This window comes from Patella vulgata, chromosome 5 (genome assembly GCF_932274485.2).
Source record: "Patella vulgata chromosome 5, xgPatVulg1.2, whole genome shotgun sequence".
NCBI lineage: Eukaryota > Metazoa > Mollusca > Gastropoda > Patellidae > Patella > Patella vulgata.
Window position 1 is genome coordinate 77,486,069 of NC_065883.2, and position 21,413 is coordinate 77,507,481.

At 39.4% G+C, this 21,413-nt stretch overlaps 1 protein-coding gene across 1 annotated transcript; it reads left to right on the plus strand.

The window, feature by feature from the left end:
* Nucleotides 1–1,299: 1,299 nt before the first annotated feature.
* On the plus strand, nt 1,300–8,465 carry LOC126822631 (FMRFamide receptor-like). The gene has a single exon (XM_050551622.2). It carries the CDS (start codon nt 1,312–1,314, stop codon nt 2,458–2,460), a length of 1,149 nt encoding a protein of 382 aa, XP_050407579.1. The 5' UTR covers nt 1,300–1,311; the 3' UTR covers nt 2,461–8,465.
* The last annotated feature ends 12,948 nt before the right edge of the window (nt 8,466–21,413 follow it).

Genomic DNA, 21,413 nt, shown 5'->3' on the forward strand with positions numbered 1-21,413 from the left:
CAATAGCCATCTAAATTAGACTCACAAATTATACTTCCTGTTGTGTGTGGCCATTTTGTTTTAGAGTTTGGCCAATCATGAACAGCCATAATTGTCCCTGAAGAGATGTTGTCGATGAAAACATCATATATAGTGTATTTGCAATCAGGTACTTTTACAGCTCGGCATGTTCATTATGTAACACATCTCTGAGAACATGATAATATAATAAACTGCCTCCAGGTCTAGAACACATTCAGTTCTCAACGTATTACCAGAGCGAAAGAGATGGTGTTTAACGTCCACTCGACACAAACTAGGTCATTTCGGGACTAACATATATTTCAATTTTTTTATTTCAATAATTCGCTTGCGCGTAGGGGTCTTTAGCAGTGAGAGGAAACCGGAGGACCCGGAGAAACCTCACGAGGCTGGACAGGCGACCCTACTCCTTGTCACGAAACCCCGCCAGTTGACTCAGTGACAGACCGTATGATACAGCGCACACGTGCTAACCACTCGGCACCCCCCACCCCCACCCCCCGAACGTTTGTTTCGTGTCCATCAACTTCTCATTCTGATTAAAATACAGATCTATATTTCGTTTCGTTTATTTTATACTTTCGATGGCCTACACTACATGAAGATCTGACCAGTTGTCCTGGGAGGTCGCGTCAGGGGTCATACGACCGGCTTTTGAGTCTCTGACGTCAGACATTGATTAATTAATCAGCGTTGACGTCTCTGTGTTTACCCACAGTTCTGTACAGAGCACGCCAAGAACTCGCCGTAACAGACCGTTTCATTGGCTAATTTCTCAAATCAACTAGAACGCTTGTTATATAACAACTCTTCCAGATCGACCCTAGTGTAGTGAAGACAAGTAAAAGTTGAACTATAAAAAAAACGAAACGTAATAGGATCTGTGTTTTAATCAGATTGACAACTTTTGATTGTCACAATAATCATTAACTGCCTCGTGCACCACATTCTCTGGATTCTGATATCTAAATGTAACGGAGGGGTTTATCCGGGGGTGCGGGCAGACGCGTACTGCACAAAGAGTTTCCTAAATCAGGATGTATGGGGTCTTTGTTTTCTTTACCATTTTTAAGTTTAAACATCGCCACCATCTACTAATTTCGTATTTTGTATTTTTCAGAATCCTTTCACGCGACTGAATGTTAAAGTTGGCTGCCAATGTATGCACAAAGGGTTTCCTAAATCAGGATGTATGGGGTCTTTGTTTTCTTTACCATTTTTAAGTTTAAACATCGCCACCATCTACTAATTTCGTATTTTGTATTTTTCAGAATCCTTTCACGCGACTGAATGTTAAAGTTGGCTGCCAATGTTTCCTACAGACAACCGGATATGGCGCTAGCAGCTAACGGAAGTGCTGTCAGCGCTGGGGTCCTCGACTCAAACCAATATGAGCAGTTTTATCTGCAGGCCAGATTCATCACTGGAGTAGTCGTCTATCCCATAATATGTCTGATCGGATTGGTGGGAAATTCCCTAAGTATCATAGTGATGTCACAAAAACAAATGACGTCATCAACTAATGTGTACCTGATGTCGTTAGCTATATCAGATTGTGTGAAACTCATCAGTGATTTTGTGTACTTTATGGTGATATTATTACTAGAAATAGACCCGCCGACTGGTAACAAGGCTTACGGCTTCCTGTATCCCTACGCACACTATATATTTAATGCTTCGCTGTGTATATCGGCATGGTTAACTGTGTCTGTAGCTATCGAGAGATACATTTACGTGTGTCATCCGACAAGAGTGAAAGTATATTGTACAATACGTCACGCTAGAACGGTTTCCATGACAGTGTTTATATTGATGAGTATTTTAGCCATTCCGTACGCTATGCGATATAAAACCATAGAAAATTCTAGTAACTCTACCCATTACAAAACATATGACTTAAGAGTCACGGAACTGTGGAGCAACGAATCATTTTCCAAGATATATACATGGATTCAAAACTTTCTTCGCTCGATTATCCCCCTTTGTTTGTTGATCATACTGAACACGTGCATTATATACGGTATACGCAGGTGCCGAGTCGGACGATCGAAGACTTCACGTAGACATCGTATAACCTTTATGCTTATCATTGTGATACTAGTGTTTTTAATCTGTATAACGCCCGACGCCATCATGTCGACGTTTTTAGGCCTAGGATATTACGAAGAAGACTTTCTGCAACGTGGAATTCGAGAAATAACTGATTTACTTCTATTAGTGAACTCGGCCTCTAATTTTATAATCTATTGTATATTTAACACGATTTTCTGGCGAAATTTTGTGAATTTATTCTGCAAACCCTGTTATAGGATTAATATACATTTTGAAGAATCTCAAATAAGACGACTGTCGTTAGTGGGACGCCCGAAGGCATCCATTCACGTTAAGCTCGGACACCGGAAGAGCATTTGTGGTGATGGTTTGTTATCGGAGGTTTGACGGTTACCTAAGACATGGACATTATAACTGGGGCTCACATCGAGATTTTCTCCACGCCGGAAGGGAGCCAAGGTGTCTCGGATGAGCAAGACGTCGCTTCGCTAAACTGGAGGTCCCGTGTTCGATGTCGGTTTTGGCCCATCGACGGTTACCATTTTCTCTACACCAGCTTAGTCTGTGGGCGAAGCATTTACAGTTTCGGGGATCCGCGGTGAATAAGGTGCTGACTCGCAACATTGGAGTTCCCGGGTTGCCGAGAGAAATCCGCCAGAAAGGAATGGCGTCTAAACGTTGGGACGTCGACGAACCAACCGAGATCCAGTGTACGCCGTGACGACCGAGACTAAGAATCATTGAGAGCGGGAATTCACTTGCTGTCCGTGCACAATGTCTCCTACAGCACACTACATGGCGTATGTCCATCCTCATATTCAAGGACACAGCAGAACAGTAGGACGTCAATCTTCATTGTCTACATCGGCATATTCAGTGGTCGAAGACTTTAGAGTTGTTTAAATCCAAAAGGAGCAAAGCCGCCGGGGTCGTCATTTGAAACTAAAATATTGTGAAAACTGAATGTTATTAAGATATGAATCGAAACTTTTGCAACATTTGGCATCAGTAGACAGTAGCGGACTTAGGGAATATTGTGGGATATTTGGGTTTGGTAGCGGACTTAAGAAATATTATGTGCAGTTTATGTACCGTGAGATGTTCTTGTTTTGTTTTCTTAATTAAATGTTAAGCATTTTAACTTGTGGTGAACAATTACATATTGTCTTAAACGAATGTACGATCGGGACCAGCCACTTCATCTGGCGGACTTTTATCAGCCACTTTAACTGGCGGACTTTTATCGGCCACTTCAACTGGCGGACTTTTATCGGAGGTTTCATTGTTACCAAAATGGTTGTTTATGACAGGTTGTGATTCGTGTTTTCTGAATCATTGTAGCGAAGTGTTGTTATGGCAAGATCACCACCATACCTACACCATCGCAAACTTCGTTATATCAAGTTTATCAGTTTCCAACACGACCGGATACTTTGTTAAAGCACGTTTACCGCTGGATATATTGCTTATATAAGTTTAAAAATTGCCTAGATCACCGGTACTTCGTTATAGCAAGTTTTAAAATCTCCTACACAAACGGATACTTCGTTATAGCAAGTTTAAAAATGTCCTACATCAACGGATACTTCGTTACAGCTATAGTTTAATAGTTGCTTAAATCGGATAATTTGTGTAGTAAATTTACCAATTGTCTACACAACCGGACAATTCGTTATAGCAAATTCAGAAATTACCTGCACCGACAAACACTTCGTTATTGCAAGTTTTAAAATCTCCTACACCAACGGATACTTCGTTATAGCAATTTTAACAGTTGCTTACATCGGATAATTTGTGTAGTAAGTTTAACAATTGTCTACACTACCAGACATTTCGTTATAGCAAATTCAGCTATTGCCTACACCGACAAACACTTTATAATTGGAAGTTTATCAATTTCCTACACGGAAAACACTTCCTTATTAGAAGTTTATCAATTTCCTACACGGCCAGAGGCTTTATTATAGGACGTTTACTCTCGTTTATCCACTTCCTATACGACTGAGTACAGTTATTGTAAATTTAACACCGTGTGCTTTATTATAGCACGTGCAATTGTTTGTCGAACCGGATATTCCGTTATAACCATTGAAAAAATTGTCCGCACGGCCGGATTCTTGGCTATAGCAAGTTTAACAATCGCCGGCACAACCGGATACTCTAAACACATCATTCCAGATTTATATACGTTCAACTTTGACTAGCTGTTTTCTGGCTTTGTAAAGTTTTATACATACGTAAATATGATTTTATTTTGATGCCAGGTAGACTGCATATAGAATATAAATTTATGTCGGTATAATAAATTTCAATCTTATTAAAACGCAGATCCTATTTCGTTTCGTTTTTTATAGTTCAAAATTTCGTTTTCCTTGTCTTTACTACACTAGGATCTGGAAGAATTGTTATATAACCGGCGTTTTGATCTGTTACGGCGACATCTTGACATGCGATGCACGGAACTTATGTGGGTAAACCACTAGAAACATCAGCTGACGCGACCTTTCACTACAACCGGTCAGATCTTCATGTAGTGTAGGCCATCAATAGTATAAAAAACGAAACGAAATATAGATCTGTATTTTAACCAGATTAGCTATATATTTTAATGAGGCTGACACTCGAAACTCATAAGAAGCTTTATTTGTATTTTTTCAAGAAGAAGGGTAATCAGAATTTGTGCATATTCATATTTTGTTTAATATCAATGTTTGAAAGTGTGAGATCAATGTCCCAATCTGCATGCCTTTATTTAAAGTGGGGTTTGGATGGCACAATGGTTAACGCGTGTGCGTTGTATCATAAGGTTTGTCATTGAGTCAACTGGTGTGGTTTCGATTCCCCGGTCGTACGTGACAAGGAGTAAGGTCGCCTTTCCAACCTCGTGGGTTTTCCCCGTTTCCTCCGGTTTTCTCTCACTGCTAATGACCCCTACGCGCAAGCGAATTATTAAAATAAAATTGAACCATGTATAAGTCCCGAAATTACCTACTTTGTGTCGGGTGGACGTTAAACGATGGGTCTGTCTGGCAATTTATGTTAACAGTAGACGTCAAAATCACCAACAATCAACAGCGCATAGGCTATTATTGTTAAGAGAATGGAGATCGGAATATTCGTCAATAAGAGTTTGTGATCCTATCTCTTCCAATAGCCTATATAGGTATATAAAGTAAAGATCTATAATAGGATCTATTCTAGTATAACTGTAGCAGGTGCGCGGATTAGTTTGTTGAACTATTGATGATTATAAACTGCCTCCAGTACATTGTGACCTCCATAACAGCCATTTGATGACGTAGTCTTATCATGACGTTTCTAAATTAAGCTTAAGAAGACAACGAAGCAATTGTCTGTCTGGCAGTTTATTTTAGGTATATTCTATTGTTGAACGTAATAATTATACAATATTGGCGGAAGCAAATGAAATGAAATGGGGTTTAATGCCATGCATTGTAGTGTTATGGAAGAAAATATACGCGGCCTGTCAAGGGTCTGATTTCGTTCAATTACTCACGCACCAATTGATAGGCACTTTAACTTTCTAGGTCAACAGCAGGATCGATCCAGGGACCTCCTCGCTCCCTGAGACAGAGTGACCGACACGAATAAAATTCAATCCTCTTAATACAGCATAGTACCCAAAGTAAGAGCATCCTAATATAGCATAATACCCAAAGTTCGATCTTCATAATATATCGAAGTACCCAAAGTTAGCTCATCCTAATATAGCATAATCCTCAAAGTTAGCTAATCCTAATCCTAAAGTAAGATCTTTTCTGGGTCCTCCTGTTCCCCCTTACAGCTAAAGGCCCATACGCAAAAGATAATTATTGAAATAAAAAAGTAAATTATTTAATTATTTGTTAGTTCAAGTGTCGACTGGACGTTAAACTCTCTCTCTCTCTCTCTCTCTCTCTTTCTCTCTGGCTTCATATGTAAATATGTACAAATATCTGCCTTCGTTTCTTTTTTTACTAATGACGCATTTAACTCGATATTCAGACGTGTGTTTATTTAAATAACAAATTGAAGTTGAAGTTTGAAATTATTTAATTTGATAAAATCTTACAATAACATTTTCCTGTCTGCTTCGACTGTTAGATTTTCCATTTCTCGGCATTAAGAAGAAACCGTATAAAGGTTACAATGGCCAGGAATAATCATATGACAAAAACAATTCGTATAATTGTCGATGATAATCACTTTAACAGCCATCTTATTTTATGAATTTACATGTCTCCTTGAAACGACTTTCTCTGGTTCAACAAACTTCTTCAAACAACTAGAATATAAATTCGGTTAATGACTAATGGTGCTATTGAATACGGGCATACGCTTTATAGCTTGCTTAGAAGGAAATATTGCCCTGACAGCATCTTTACGGCTTGCTTATGGAGTCACGGTGGCTAAGTGGGTAAGACACTGGCTCGCTAGCCTGGTGGTCGGCTGTTCGATCCCTGCATTGGTCGAGAAAGTTCATCTTGATTTTCCGGCGTGGTTTCCCCTTGTCAGTGGTATAGGACGGAGGACCGGACAAGGACAGCTGTCTAGTCGTTCAGATGGGACGAAAGTCCGAGGTCCTGTATATACATTGGCGTACACGTAAAATATACCTTGGCAGTTGGAACTTGATAGAAGAGTAGACCATAGTGCCGCTGCCAGGGCAAAATTTCCCGGATAGTACACTGTATGGCGTATGTCAGTCTTCATTAGCCCAGTCAGAGCAGAACAGTACGACGTTAAACCCCATTTCATTTCATTTCACTACGGCTTGCTTTTCTAGTACATGTTTTTAGCGGATTTTTAGCATCCTGCCATTTGTATAATAGGATCCGTGGTTTTTTTGTCGTCATTTTGTTTCTGACTTTGCTCAATTTTTAAATTCTTGTATAATTACTGACGTGTTTGTATAAATTACAAATTGTTTCATTTCTAACCAATAAATTTGAATTCTAGATAACACGCTCAAACTTTAATTTATTATACATATGTATTCTTGATCACTGGCTCAAATATAATTTTATTACAAATGTATTCTTGATCACTCGCTCAAATATAATTTTATTACAAATGTATCCTTGATAATTCGAGCAAATAATTGTAATTTTATTCTAATTTTAATGGGTTCTGAGGATCGCATGAATAAACACTCAATTGTACTCTAGAAATATGTGTTTATTCAACCTCTAACTCAATAATTTCCATAATATTCGACATTAAAAACACGAATTAAAATTCCATATTGATCCACTTCAGTCTATATTGATGTTGTAAACGTGCCATTAAAATATGGGATCCTAATATTAAAAATTCAAGAGAAGGAGAGAAGGAGAGAGAGAGAGAGATAGAGAGAGAGAGAGAGAGAGAGAGATGGGGTTTACTGTCCACTCGACACAAACTAGGACATTTCGGGACTAACACATGGTTCAATTTATTTCAATAATTCGCTTGCGCGTAGGGTCTTTAGCAGTGGGAGGAAACCGAAAGACCCGGAGAAAACCCACGAGGTTGGACAGGCGACCCTACTCCTTGTCACGTACAACCGGGGAAGTTCGCACGTCCTAACCATTCAGCCACCCAACCCCCCTATATATTTAAGACGTAATGGACATTTTATAATAAGTACATGAATCGTTTACTCTGTGGGTCTGGGAACCATTTGAAATCACACCCTACACGCAAATGCAGAAATGTTTACTAATGACTAATTTACAACGGACAAAATAATATTTTAAAAAACCAAGAATGCCTAAACGACCGTCATTTAATTTGAACTGTTCACGTATTCACCGAACATGATTCATTAGAAAATACATTGTAAAACTTGGTTATAAATCACTTTAAATCTATACTAATATTTGTGACTGTCGTTTGTCTGTCTGTTTGTCTGTCTGTTCGGGGTTGGTGGCTACACTAGGTCTGCCCCGAGTCTGAAATTTGGGGAATAGGGGTAGCTCGGACCGGGGAGTAACATAGGCCAGGTGGCGTTAGTCTACCACTTCCGGTTTCGGGGTTATGACACCCGAGCGAAGCCGGGCATTCTTCTAGTGCATTCATATTACATTAATATGGGTTGTTATACCCTTTTTCATCTATTTTAAGGTTCCAAAGGGTCTGTCATTGTGGCTTGGTTTCGATACCACACCTGTTCGTAACAAGGAGTAGGATCGCCTAACCAAACTCGTGGAGTGGTTTTTCTTCAGGTCCTCGGGTTTCTGCCCACTGGTCACCAGTGAATAAATTAAAATATAAAATTCAACCATATGTCAGTCCTGAAATACGTGTCGAGAGTACGTTAATAAACTCCATTTCTCTTTCTCCGTCTCTCTGTGATCACGTGGATGAATTAAATTCCAATTGTTTACTGTGTGTACGTCGTAATATTTGAAACGCACCATAATAATGTATTGTTACTATATGTATATATAAATATATATGTCTGGATATATATGACTATTTATTGCCATGCAATTCAATACATAAATTTTTTAAAGAAATTATTTCAACTTGTATTTGTGTTTTTATCCAAATCATTCGATTCCCTGGTTGTACGTGACAGGGAGTAGGATCGCCTGTCCAACCTCGTGGGTTTTCTCCTGGTCCTCCAATTTCCTCCCACTGCTAAAGACCGCTACGCACGAGCGAATTATTGAAATACAATTGAACCATATGTTAGTCCCGAAATGACCCAGGTTTTGTCGAGTGGACGTTAAACCCCATTTCTCTCTCTATCTGTATCCAACCCAACCAGACAGCTATTCATGGATGTATTTCATATATGGAGTATAGGTGGGGATTGGGGACGGTGTAAACGCCAATCAATGGGGCGCAACGTCCGCGTCCACCTAGGATGATATCGATATCGTAGACAAGATTTTCCAGGGAGACTTGCCTGGGGAGCCAGACAAGAGGCTCGTCTAGCATAGGTCGCAGAGACGGTAAGTGATTAATCGCTTCCATTTCCTTAGTAGAAGTTAATTATAAATGACAATATTTTAGGCTCCTTCCAAGATAGTATTAATGAATGACCATATAGGTTCCAACCAAAGGTGATGTTCCTGGAGGAGCCACGGTGGCGCCATCCAAGAGTCTATATTTGAGAGTCGAAACTGCAATTTTCATTTGGAACGATCATGCGATAGCGAACGTTTCCAACGAATAGCCGCCACGTTTGGAACCACTGTGCCTCAGTGAGAAGAATGTTGGATCGCTAACCAAGCGGTCCTGTTTCGATCCCAATGCGGACCGAGATAGATCATCAGGATTATCCGGCGTGCTACACGCTTGTCAGTGCTGTTGGACTGTACACGATGGTTTGCTCGTAAAAGGTGGTGGTGGGGGGGAGAGAGATGACCGAATGGTTAGCGCGTACGCGTTGTATCATAAAGTCTGTCATTGATTTCCCGGTTTCGATTACTGTAGGAGGACTACTGGCTATCTTCAAATTATGTTTTCCTTGTGACTATTCTTCTTTACTGGGCTTGATTCGGTATGTTTCCTTGATGGGGGGGGGGGGGATGTGTGTGTGGGGAGTGGGGGAGTGGGGGAGGGGGGCGAATGGTTAACGCGTACGTGAGTTCTGTCATTGAACCAATTTAAGTGGCGTGGTTTCGATTCCCGCTTGTACGTGACAAGGACTAGCGACTCCTGTCCCCGGGTCCTCCAGTTTCCTCCCACTGCTAAAGACCCCTACGCGCAAGTAAATTATTTAAACGAAATTGAACCATATGTTAGTCCCGTCCGAAATGACTGTATGGCGTATACCCGTCTTCATGATATTCCTGAAGCAATGGCAAGAGAAATCCCTCTCTGGCCATTGCTGGATTGGCTTCTGATACCTGAGCTTTTGAGGTAGTGTGTCTATTCTTCCCGTTCAATCAAATCTATCCCAAGTACAGAAAAATGACAGCCCTTCGTTTATTCTGGGGTCTTCCCTAAAACTTTGGGCAGTTTTTCTGCAATATTTTGCTATGCACTGGTTAGTTGGGCATAATAAAATCGTGAGCCATGATGTAACGTTATGTTAACATATTTGGTCCAATTTGGTCCAAAGCGTAATCAAATTGTTACGCAGTTAGCTATTGGTTATTAATCGGACTATTGACCAGTCATAATTTGGAACAGAAATTTGCTTCCATTAGCTCTAATCAAACGAAACACTACAGGGAGTATGGTCTTTCCTAGCCCAGCAGGATCAGAAAAGTTAGGCGTTAAACCCCATTTAATTTCATTTCATCAGACTAATATCTGATCTATATCGGCAATTAGAAGGTAAAGCGAGATTTTCCAAGCGTAGAAAATATGTAACATCAAGCAATAAAACCAACCAGAGAAAAGAGTAATCAAACCTGACGAGGTTCTTAAAGCTATCCAATTTCAACAACTTTTGTATCAACAAAAATAGGCTTGTAGGTTTCTAAATTTTCGAATCTTTCCATATCTTACGCAATCTGTCTGATTATCAACAAAAAAAGGGAATGGAGCTTACGAAATATCTGATCTCATCCAAATCTGTCTGATGAGATTTCTTTTCCTTCCATATTTCCTATCATTGTTCAATCCTTAACGCATAAAACACGTAATAAATTTTGGGGAAACGAGACGACTGTGCTCTAAAAACAATAAACTAGTCTAGGATTCATGATTTAAATCATAGATTCTAACAAGGGAAATGAAAGTAGATGATTGACGATATGGTATGTCTATTTCTGTCAACGTCTGATGTGTAAAGCGGACAGTATTCTATTTATTTTTATGTGATAAAGGATATTTATGTACGGGTTATTTATAGTAACATACGTCTCAATCTCAATCAAATCCCATGTTTTTTCAATTGGTCGTTCATCATCATGAATATCGAACAAGCAAACACGCCTTTTTGTTCCGGTGTGGCAGTTTCAGATGGTTCCTGGTGTGTGATTACCGTTTGGCGCTTGCGCAGTTGTAGGAGTCAACTCACACCGTTACAGTCGCGGTGTGCATTGACTCCTCGTGATAGGATTTCCCCTAAGATATTCTTACGGTCAAATCAATATATAGACTATTATGTACCGATATTTACAGTATTACCACCACGAGAGGATGCAAATTGGCGATCTTTATTATTATTATTTAGTATATATACCCGTCCACAATGCGAACATTCTCTCTTGTATTTGGGATGGTATAATAAATCTATATTTATGTTAAAGAAATCGGAATAAGAAATTCCATACTTTTATATTTGTGATAAATGAAACCACGAAATATCAAAGGCCTTAATCTTCCTTTGGAGGTGAATTAATTGATAATTTCAAGCCAATCATCAATTTGTATGGTTTCCACTGATCGTACGTGTGTAGAACGACTAATCACTAAAAAAAATAACGGCAACAAATCACGAACGATAGAAGTATCAATTTCAAGCCAATCAACTTAGATCCGTTGATCGTGTAACTACTCATCACTAAAACAACAGCTAATCACGATAACAAGTATGTTTAATAATGACAAAACTCTAATCAAGTACATGATATACTTTTTCCTGTACTGCAAGGAACCAACTCGCACCGCGGGAAGTAGACATAGTTTCGTTGTTAAGGCAAACATCAGTTTCAGACATGCGCAAGTGCCCAGGAGAAAACACACACCAGGAGTCAACTCAAACTATCACACCGGGTGGGGGGGATGATATCTAAACAAAACGTAATGGGGCTTAACTTCCACTCAATACTTATTCCACATTATCTTTGTAAATAGCGACCAGCTTATTTTAACATACATTATGCAAGAGCAAAATCTGCCTATTTTAGGTCTTTCTTTAGGCCTGAAATGTTATAAAAACTATTAATTAGACATTAATTAACTTATCCAGACCATAATCAGCTCTCGATGTCAAGGTTAGCCTGCGATATTCGTTTCATAGTGGATCAACTTGACTGAAATTTTCAGCAAATTGCCTTTACATTATGTAGTTTTGAACTATTATAATGAGAACTGCCAACTCGTTATCTCATCTCCCATAATGTATCTTTAAGGCTTTGGAACGAAAACCCGAGATCCCGTTTAAACCCGTGGCAGGACGTTAAATATTCTCTGTGAACATGAAATAGAAATCGGAATAAGAGCAAGTCGTAGCGCCCCTGTCAGGGCAAAATTCCCCTTCATAGCACAATCTATTATGTTTGACCGTATTCATAAGCATCGTTGATGCAGGCAAGTTAAGTCTAGCTTATGTTGCCCTACGACGCAACAAAAATGACGGCCACTCGAAACCGGCGACTGGTTTACGATCAAGTGGAACTGATCATTTGTGACTATGAGGGAGCGACCTGGACGCTCTTACGACTGGTGTAAATCGGATGGCAACCAGTCGCCTCCAGTTTCTCGGAGTCGCACATGTTCTACTCATACGACTGGAGACAACTATAGTTGTCCCTAGTCGCAAGCGACATGGGCGCACATACGACTACTTTGAGTCGGCGCTTCGATGAGATAGCCAATACGTTTCAGTTATTTAGTCACGCTATACCCAGGGGATGGTAACAAACATGGTGGACAAGTGGAATGGGGCCACCTTGAAGGTTATCACTTGGCAGTCATTTGACCAGTTGTGGCTCCGATTCTGCAACTGAAGCCAGGCGACATGAGCGTGCTTACGACTATGATCAACCGAATGCTCGCGTGGTTGCGTCCACTCATGGATAAATCCAGTCCTAGCAACATAAGCTTTCAGTTGCTGTTAGTCGCCGTCAGTTTTATCGCGTCGCAGAGCGACATAAGCTAGGCTTTACAGTTTTTGATTAGTTTAAGTATGACGTGTTCGATCTATATCCGTATATAGTACAGTATGAACGGCTATAATTCAAAGTGGTATAGTTGTGTTATGTATAACTAGAAGAATGCCCGGCTTCGCTCGGGGGTCATAACCCCGAAATCAGAAGTGGTAGACTAACGTCACCTGGCCTATGTTACTCCCCGGTCCGAGTTACCCCTATACCCCAAATTTCAGACTCGGGGCAGACCTAGTGTAGCCGCCAACCTCGAACAGACAGACAGACAGACAGACAGACAAACGACAGTCACAAATATTAGTATATAGATATTATCTTACCCATTTAGCCACCGTGATCCCCTGTTATATGTAAATTAAACGGTGAATGTTTATGTTTTTAATTGGGTGAGAAGGAGAGAGATGCAGAAAAGTTAGTCATTGAACCATTTGTTTTTTAGTTGTTTTAAGAAGTTTGTTGAACCACAGACAATCTTTTTAAGGAGACATGTAAATTCATGAAATAAGATGGCTGTTAAACTGCTTATCATCGACAATTATACGAATTGTTTTTGTCATTTGATTATTCCTGGCCATTGTAACCTTTATACGGTTTCTTCTTAATGCCGAGAAATGGAAAATCTAACAGTCGAAGCAGACAGGAAGATGTTATTGTAAGATTTTATCAAATTAAATAATTTCAAACTTCAACTTCAATTTGTTATTTAAATAAATACTCGTCTGAATACCGAGTTAAATGCGTCATTAGTGAATTGCGTCTTTACATTATATTGTAAATAAAGTAGCTAAATCTCTAATTAAATATCGTCCACAGTCTTCCACATTGAAAACACGTATTATTTATCAATTTACATCAACATTGATGTTGTGATCTTACCGGGAAAGGATGGGCTTCTGGTATCCAATATTTAAGACAAAATAAACATTTTACCATTGGTACACGAATCGTGTACCAGGATGCGTTTAAGCGCCATTTGTAACAAGGGACTCGAAGAATGAGGCTAGACATATTCCACAAGTCATGTCAAACGGTGACGCCATATTCTTATCTGGAGTGCATGCGCAATAAATACTACCGGTGTAGATTGGAATAACCAGGCGCTAGAGATTGCCATTCGATTGAGACTTCTCGCGTATTTCGCCAATCATAACTGATTGAAACGGAATAGATTGAATGTAATCAGTTAATATACATTCATATTGCATTATTATATGCATTGCGACTAATTTGGGTCAAATTCTAGGTCCCAGAGAGAGAGAGAGAGGGAGAGAGGGAGAGAGAGAGAGAGAGGTCTGTCATTGATTAAGCAGGCGTGGTTTCAATTCCCCAGTTGTACGTGACTAGGAGTAGGGTCGTTTGCGCGTAGGATTCTTTAGCAGTGGGAGGAAACCGGAGGAAACCGGAGGACCCGGAGAAAATCCACGAGGTTGGACAGGCATCCCTACTCCTTGTCACGTACAACCGGGGAATCGACAGACCTCATCATTCGGCTAATATTTTGGCCACCCACCCTGGAAACGTGATAATAGCCGAGTGCTATTGTTGAATAATGGGGCTAAGATGGCTTATAAACTTTCTTTAAGTTATAAACCTCTAAATTACAATCCCAGGAACCATTCTTCAGTCTGGTTCTGTTATTAGCCTTCGAGCATCTTAATTCCAATATTTTTATTAAAGACCAAATCAGTTGTGACTAGTTTGATTAATTATATGGTCGGTGAAAGATGACATCAAATTAATCTCATGGTCTTTGCTTCCCCAATAATCCTACCTTAGACCACTGCTACCCACTGGATATTATCTATTATCGCAGTTTAACCAACAAATTAAATACGGACTCTTTGTTTGACCTCACGCCCACCCCCCCCCCCCTCCTAGCGAGTATAATGCACTACTTATTGGTCAGGTCTAAACGCATCCTGTGGATTTCGTCATGGTCACGAGATGTAAACAGTTCTGACCCACAATCCTCGGCAACAATCATGTGATTATATATCTTCAATATGTGTATATTCAGAATCCGGATGATGCCACCCTGGCACCCTGGGGAAATTTAAACATTCAAGATGGTCACCACGTGGTATTTACCTTGTTTTGGACCTTGGTTTGAAAGATGGTATCTATAATAATCGGTGTAGATTATGAAAATGGGAGGGTATACACCGATACACGGCCACTTTTCACGGCCAAGGCCCCACTCAAAAAAGAGACGGTGTATCAACCCATACACCTTGAAAACAAGGTATATAACTATTACATAATCAACTCTCGATGCCTTCGTTAGCCTACGATATTTACTGGAATTGAATACATTTTATGATGGATAATTTAAAATATAAATGGATAATCGAGACTTTGTTTATTATCATACCAACGTCAGTAATGACGACCGAGACTAGCCTAAGATTCAATGACTGAAATTTTCAGCATATTTTGTTTTCATTATCTACTTTTAATTATTATAGCGAGAGCTGTCGGCTCTTTATCTAATCTTACCTAATATCCCTTTATAAAAGCAATTTGAGTACAATTTTACATCGATTTATCCATGATAAATTAGATATTTTTAGAAAAAATGCGAATGACAATCAGACACTTTCATCTCAAAATCTAACAGATATTTTTAAATTCTCAAATAAACCCACGCTTTGTTTTCAAAAGGAAACATAATTTCTTTTTAACCCATTTAACGAAATACGAAATAACGTGACTTCTGATATTTAATCTTGGCTCGAGGAAATCGCGTTGTAAACCTAATCTAACTTCAAAGATACAAGAATAGAAATGAAGAATGAGGGTAATTGTACACGGATACACGGGACCTTGATTTTTAGTCCCATCCGACTGACTATATGCTTCTTCTCGCCAGATCATCCGTCCTGACTGGCAAGGTGAAACCATGCTGACGGATCCCGAGGATGGGACTTTCCAGATCAACACCGGGATCGAACCCCAACTTTCTTGGTCAGTGAACCAAATGAAATGAGGGTTTAACGTCCTACTGTTTTGCTCCAACTGGGCAAATGAAAACGGACATATGCCGTGCAGTGTGTTATGAGGGAAATTTTGCCAGGACTGTGGCGCCATGACCTACCCACAACGAATTCCAACTGCCAAGGGATCTTTTACGTGCACGCCAATGTGTACACGGGACCTCGGTTTTTCGTCCCATCCGAACGACTATATGTTGTCCCTAGCCAGACCCTCTGTTCTACATCACTGAAAAGGAGGAATCACGCCGGAACATCAAGGTGAACTTTCTCTGCCAACACAGGGATCGAACACCAGACCTCCGGGTTAGTTAGGTAGCCAAGAAGTCGTCAAGAGGTTAACAGGTCTTGACTGTGGTGGTTATCTTGGTTGACCCCAGTGTTGGATTTAGATGACTAGCATCAATTGAAAGACTGGGCCCTTATTCACGAAAACTTAAACTAAGATACAATCGAAATTTTAAGAAATACTGCAATTCGATTGGCTGACCAGTAAAATCAATTTGCAATTTGGTTGTACGTTTTCGTGAATAAGGGCCCAGATATCTTTGTGCACGCTTCGAAGAGCCGTCTCGGTACTGTGGTGTTTGCAATACGCACTTTGGAAGGTCTCTAATGGAGAGAGAGGGAGAGAGAGGGGGGGGGGGTTAACGTCCACTCGACACAAACTAGATCATTTCGGGACTAAGATATGGTTCAATTTTATTTCAATAATTAGCTTGCGCGAAGGGCTCTTTAGCAGTGGGAGGAAACCGGGGGACCCGGAGAAAACCCACGAGGTTGGACAGGCCACCTGCTCCTTGTAACTTGTAACGTACAACCGGGAAATCGAAACCACTCCAGTTGACTCAATGACAGACCTTATGAAACAGCGCGCACACGCTAACCATTCGGCCATCCAACCCCACGGTTTCTAATAGATTGTAGTCACTAATGCGGTCAACGATTTGATGACAGATGGCTTATCACATGTAAATTAGACACAAAACTTGAATTAGAGACTGGGCGGTACTTTTTCAAAAAGTTCTTATCAAGCGTTGCTTTCTTAATCAATAGAGTATACCCACAGCAGACTTATAAATATAAGGCACTACCCTCTCCATTATTGCAGAATTAACAAGTTCTGTAACAACTGGTAATAATTCAGGAAGACAAGCCTTTAGGAACTGGAAAAGAATAGGGTCCAATTTACAGGTTTTGGAAGCACATTTCAGAAGAAGTTTGGCAACGCCAGATTCAGATTGGAAGAGAAATTCACTCAAGGCAGGTCGTGAAACAGGGAATAGGTATACATGTACTATCAGGAGCACTGTCGTTTTGAAGATTGTCACGTATGGTCTGAATCTTGCATGTAAAATAATATGAAAATGTGTTTGCCAACCCAGATGAAGATTCACAATCAGTCGGCAGTGACTGAACAAGGCATTAGATACCCGAAACAGCCTTGTTGGGACTTGCATCTGTCTTGTTCGTGCTGTCGATTCCTCGGCAGATTTTACAAGAACTTGAAAATTCAAATTCTCTTCTCTGTAGATATTCTTGTGAACACATAATTAAGATATGGGCCAGACCCTTTAAGCCTTGTTACGACCCCTCTTGGTCTGAAGAACTTAGTCGTAAAATCATTCTGTCAATCTGATTATAATACAGATCTATATTTCGTTTCGTTTTTTTTATACTTTCGATGACCTACATTACATGAAGATCTGACAAGTTATAATGGGAGTTCACGTCAGGGCTCAAACGAGCGGCTTTTGATCCTATGACGTCCGACATTGATCAATCAATCAGCGTTGACGTTTCTAGGGGTTTACCCACAGTTCCGCGCAGAGAACGCCATGACGTCGCCGTAACAGACGGTTTCATTGGCTAATTCCTCACATCAATAAGAACGCTTATTATATAACAGCTCTTCCAGATCATAGTGTAGCAAAGACATGTAAAACGAAATTTTGAACTGTAAAAAACGAAACGAAATAGGATCTGTGTTGTAATCAGATTGGTCATTCTGTATTTGGTCTGAGTGTATATGTTTTAGTCCACACATCTACAAGAGAACCAGTGCTAGAGAAGAAATCAGTGCTATTAGTTCTTTAAACATACATTATTCAACAGCTAAATCTGTCTATTGCAGGTCTTTCTTTAGGCCTGAAATATTATCTAAATTATTAATTAAACATTAATTAACCTATCCAAACCATAATCAACACTAGATGGCATCGCTAGCCTGAGACCTTTAGTGGATTATGAGCCGATTTACTGGATAACTTTCCTTCACGATTTAACGATTAAATGGATGATCGAGACTATGCTGTTTATCGTACTGACTTTACTTATGATGATCGAGGCTAGGCGGAAATTTCAATAGCTTAGTTCACGGTTCATAGTGGATGAATGAAATTTTCAGCAAATTGCCTTTACATTATCTAGTTTTTAACTATTATAGTGAGAACTGCCAACTCGTTATCGCATCTCCCATAATTATTATTATTATTGTTCGATTTATATAGCGCTTCATTACACGTGAAGTGTTTCTAAGCGCATATCACAAACATATACTTCAAACACACAGAAACAATCAAAATCAGGAGAACATAATTAAACACAGCTGCCTGTTAGGCGCTATTATTCAAAGGTTTATATCCAACAAATCAACCGGATAATCTCTATATTGAACTCAGTCGAGGTATTACCTGATGAACACCTACACCAAGTAGAGTTCAAAAATAAAAACGAAGTTTAAAAGAATCAACTTCATTAACAAAAATTAAACAATCAAAAACTAAACAGATAAATCAAATTCAAACGAAACAAATAAAACAAAGAAAATGAAAAGAGCAGTTCATTACCATTCTACATTAACAAAATAAAGGAAATCAGCTTGTGAAATTTTTTCAAAAAATAAGAGCAAAGTAACACTTAATCTAATGTTAATAGTTACTCTAACAAACATTCTGACAATCGATTCATAATTTAAATATTCGGATAAAAGAATTGAAAAATAAAAAATTCTCACCTAAACCAGTGACAACTATTGCACCTAAATCTGCCACATAATTTTCTTTCCTAAATGTTACTATTCTACCCCCAACCCTTTCTCTAGCCTCTAAAATCTTGTCATGTTAATAAATTTTTAATTAATAGTTTATATAACATTTAAGGCCTGAAGAAAGACCTGTAATAGGCTGTATCTTTAATAAACTGATCTTTATTCAATTCTGTCTGTTTTCGAAATTTAACAATTTTCGTCATAGCAGGATCTGGCTTTTGAATGTTTAAGTTCACAAATGATCAGAGATGACATTATGAATGACGGTGAGATTACGGAGTGAGATTTCCGAGTCACGGGTTAACACCAGATCGATGACGTGTCCTTTCGCATGTGTTGCTGTTTTGACAGGTTGAGATAGCGAGTTAATGCTCAGAATATCTTTAAGGAGGATTGAATGGCCGAATGGTTAGCACGTGCAAGCTGTATCATAAGATCTGTCATTGAGTCAGCTGGCGTGGTTTCGATTCCCCGGCTGTACATGACAAAGAGTAGGGTCTCCTGTCGAACCTCGTGGGTTTTCTCTGGGTTCAATTATTGAAATAAAATTAAGCTATATGTTAGTCCCGAAATGACCTAGTTTATGTCGAATTGACGTTAAATCTCTATCTTTCTCTCTCTCCTCTCTCTCTCTCTCTCTCCCTCCCTCTCTCTCGCTCTCTCTCTCTCCCTCTCTCTCACTCTCGCTCTCTCTCTCTCCCCTCTCTCTCTCTCTCCCTCTCTCTCTCGCTCTCTCTCTCTCTCCCTCTATCGATCTCTCGCTTTCTCTCTCTCAGTGCAGAAATGTGAGACGGTGGTCACGTGGTCAGGCAAGATGGTGGATAGGTTGTTTTCTCGTGCTTGTATGATGCAAATAAAGTCGAAGTTTATCATGGCTTTTGTGTTGATATTGCTGATTCTGATTTGTGGGGATGTTGAGATGAATCCCGGTCCATCTAGGAGAACTCAAAAATCCATAATCCACGAAGATACAGGTGCAAATGAAGATAGCTCCTAAGCGAGTAGAGCGGGAATTAGGAGAAGTGAAATCAAATGTTGTTCAGCTCTCAAGTCTACAGGGCGTTGTGACCTCTTTAGCCCAAACCGTGTCTAGTTTACATACAGATATTCAGTCTCTAAACTCATCAAATCAAACCCGTGACGAAGAAAATAGTAGTCTCAAAGACACTGTTGAAAATCTTGAAAGAAAACTTGAATCTATTGAAAATGAAGCGAGACAGAAAAATTTGGTGATAAACTTTCTGAAAGCCAGGAATAGTGAAAAATGTGAAAGAGTTGTGGAAGCATTTATTTATGAGAAACTGAATATAAGTGAACAAGTTGATATTGAGAAAGCCTATCTTGTGAATAAAAATAAAACCATAATTGTGAAGCTGTGGAATTTAAGAGATAAACATCGTATTATACAAGCTGCCAAAAATATGCGTAGTGAAGAATTTCATGTATCCTGCGATTATTCTTTCAAGGTAAGACAGATCAGAAAAAAATTAATTCTTCATATGTTACGAGCAAGAGAGAGTGGAAAGATAGATTGATTATCGACGGTGAGCATTTTACACCCGATGACCTAGATAGCGAGTGAGACAACGATGGGAAAGTTTCACAACACGAAGTTGTTTTTACAGTAGAATCGTTGGGTGAAATAACACGTGACTTTGTTTACAATGACAGACTGAAATTTTGTGTATGGAATGTGAATGGTCTCAAGAAAAAGTTGCAGGATGCTGACTTTGTTTCTTATCTAAATGGCTTTGATGCCATATGCTTATTAGAAATTTGGTGTGACAGTAAAGTTGACATTAATAGATTAATTCCGGATTTCCATGGATTTTTCTGCATTCGTGGTAATGGAAAACAGCGGGGAGGTATTGTTGTTTTATGTAGACAGAACATCTTACAAGGTGTTCAGCGTCTTAAAGATGATTTCAGTGAACTCGTTTCTTTAAAATTTGATCATCATACATTTGGATGGGACAATGATATTATTTTGGTAATTTCCTATGTGGCTCCAGAGAACTCAAGAGTGCACAATGAGGAGTGCATATTCGACAAACTTGAAGATTGTATTGAAGAACTAAAATATGAATGGCCAGAATCTCCACTTATTTTAGCTGGGGACCTCAATGCCAGGGTGGGTCTTACACACGACTTTCTTTGTGAGGATTCAATCATATTTCTGCCGGGACTGGAACAAGCTGACTATGAAACAGATAGCTTTAATTTAGCTAGGAAATCTAAAGATAGTGAAACTAATAACTTTGGACGAAGACTATTAATACTATGTTGTATATTCAACATCCATATCGTTAACGGTCGAATTTATGACGATAAGACTGGCGAGTTCACATGTCTAAAGTATAACGGCGCATCTGTGGTGGATCTAGTCATAGCCTCATCATGTTTGTTTGCTCTTTTTTGTCATTTCATAGTCAGACCCAGAACTGAATCAGATCATAACCCCGTAGAATTTGATATTGCTATTTATAGTCTCCAGAATCCGAATGTTTCGCATGATGTAATTTTAGG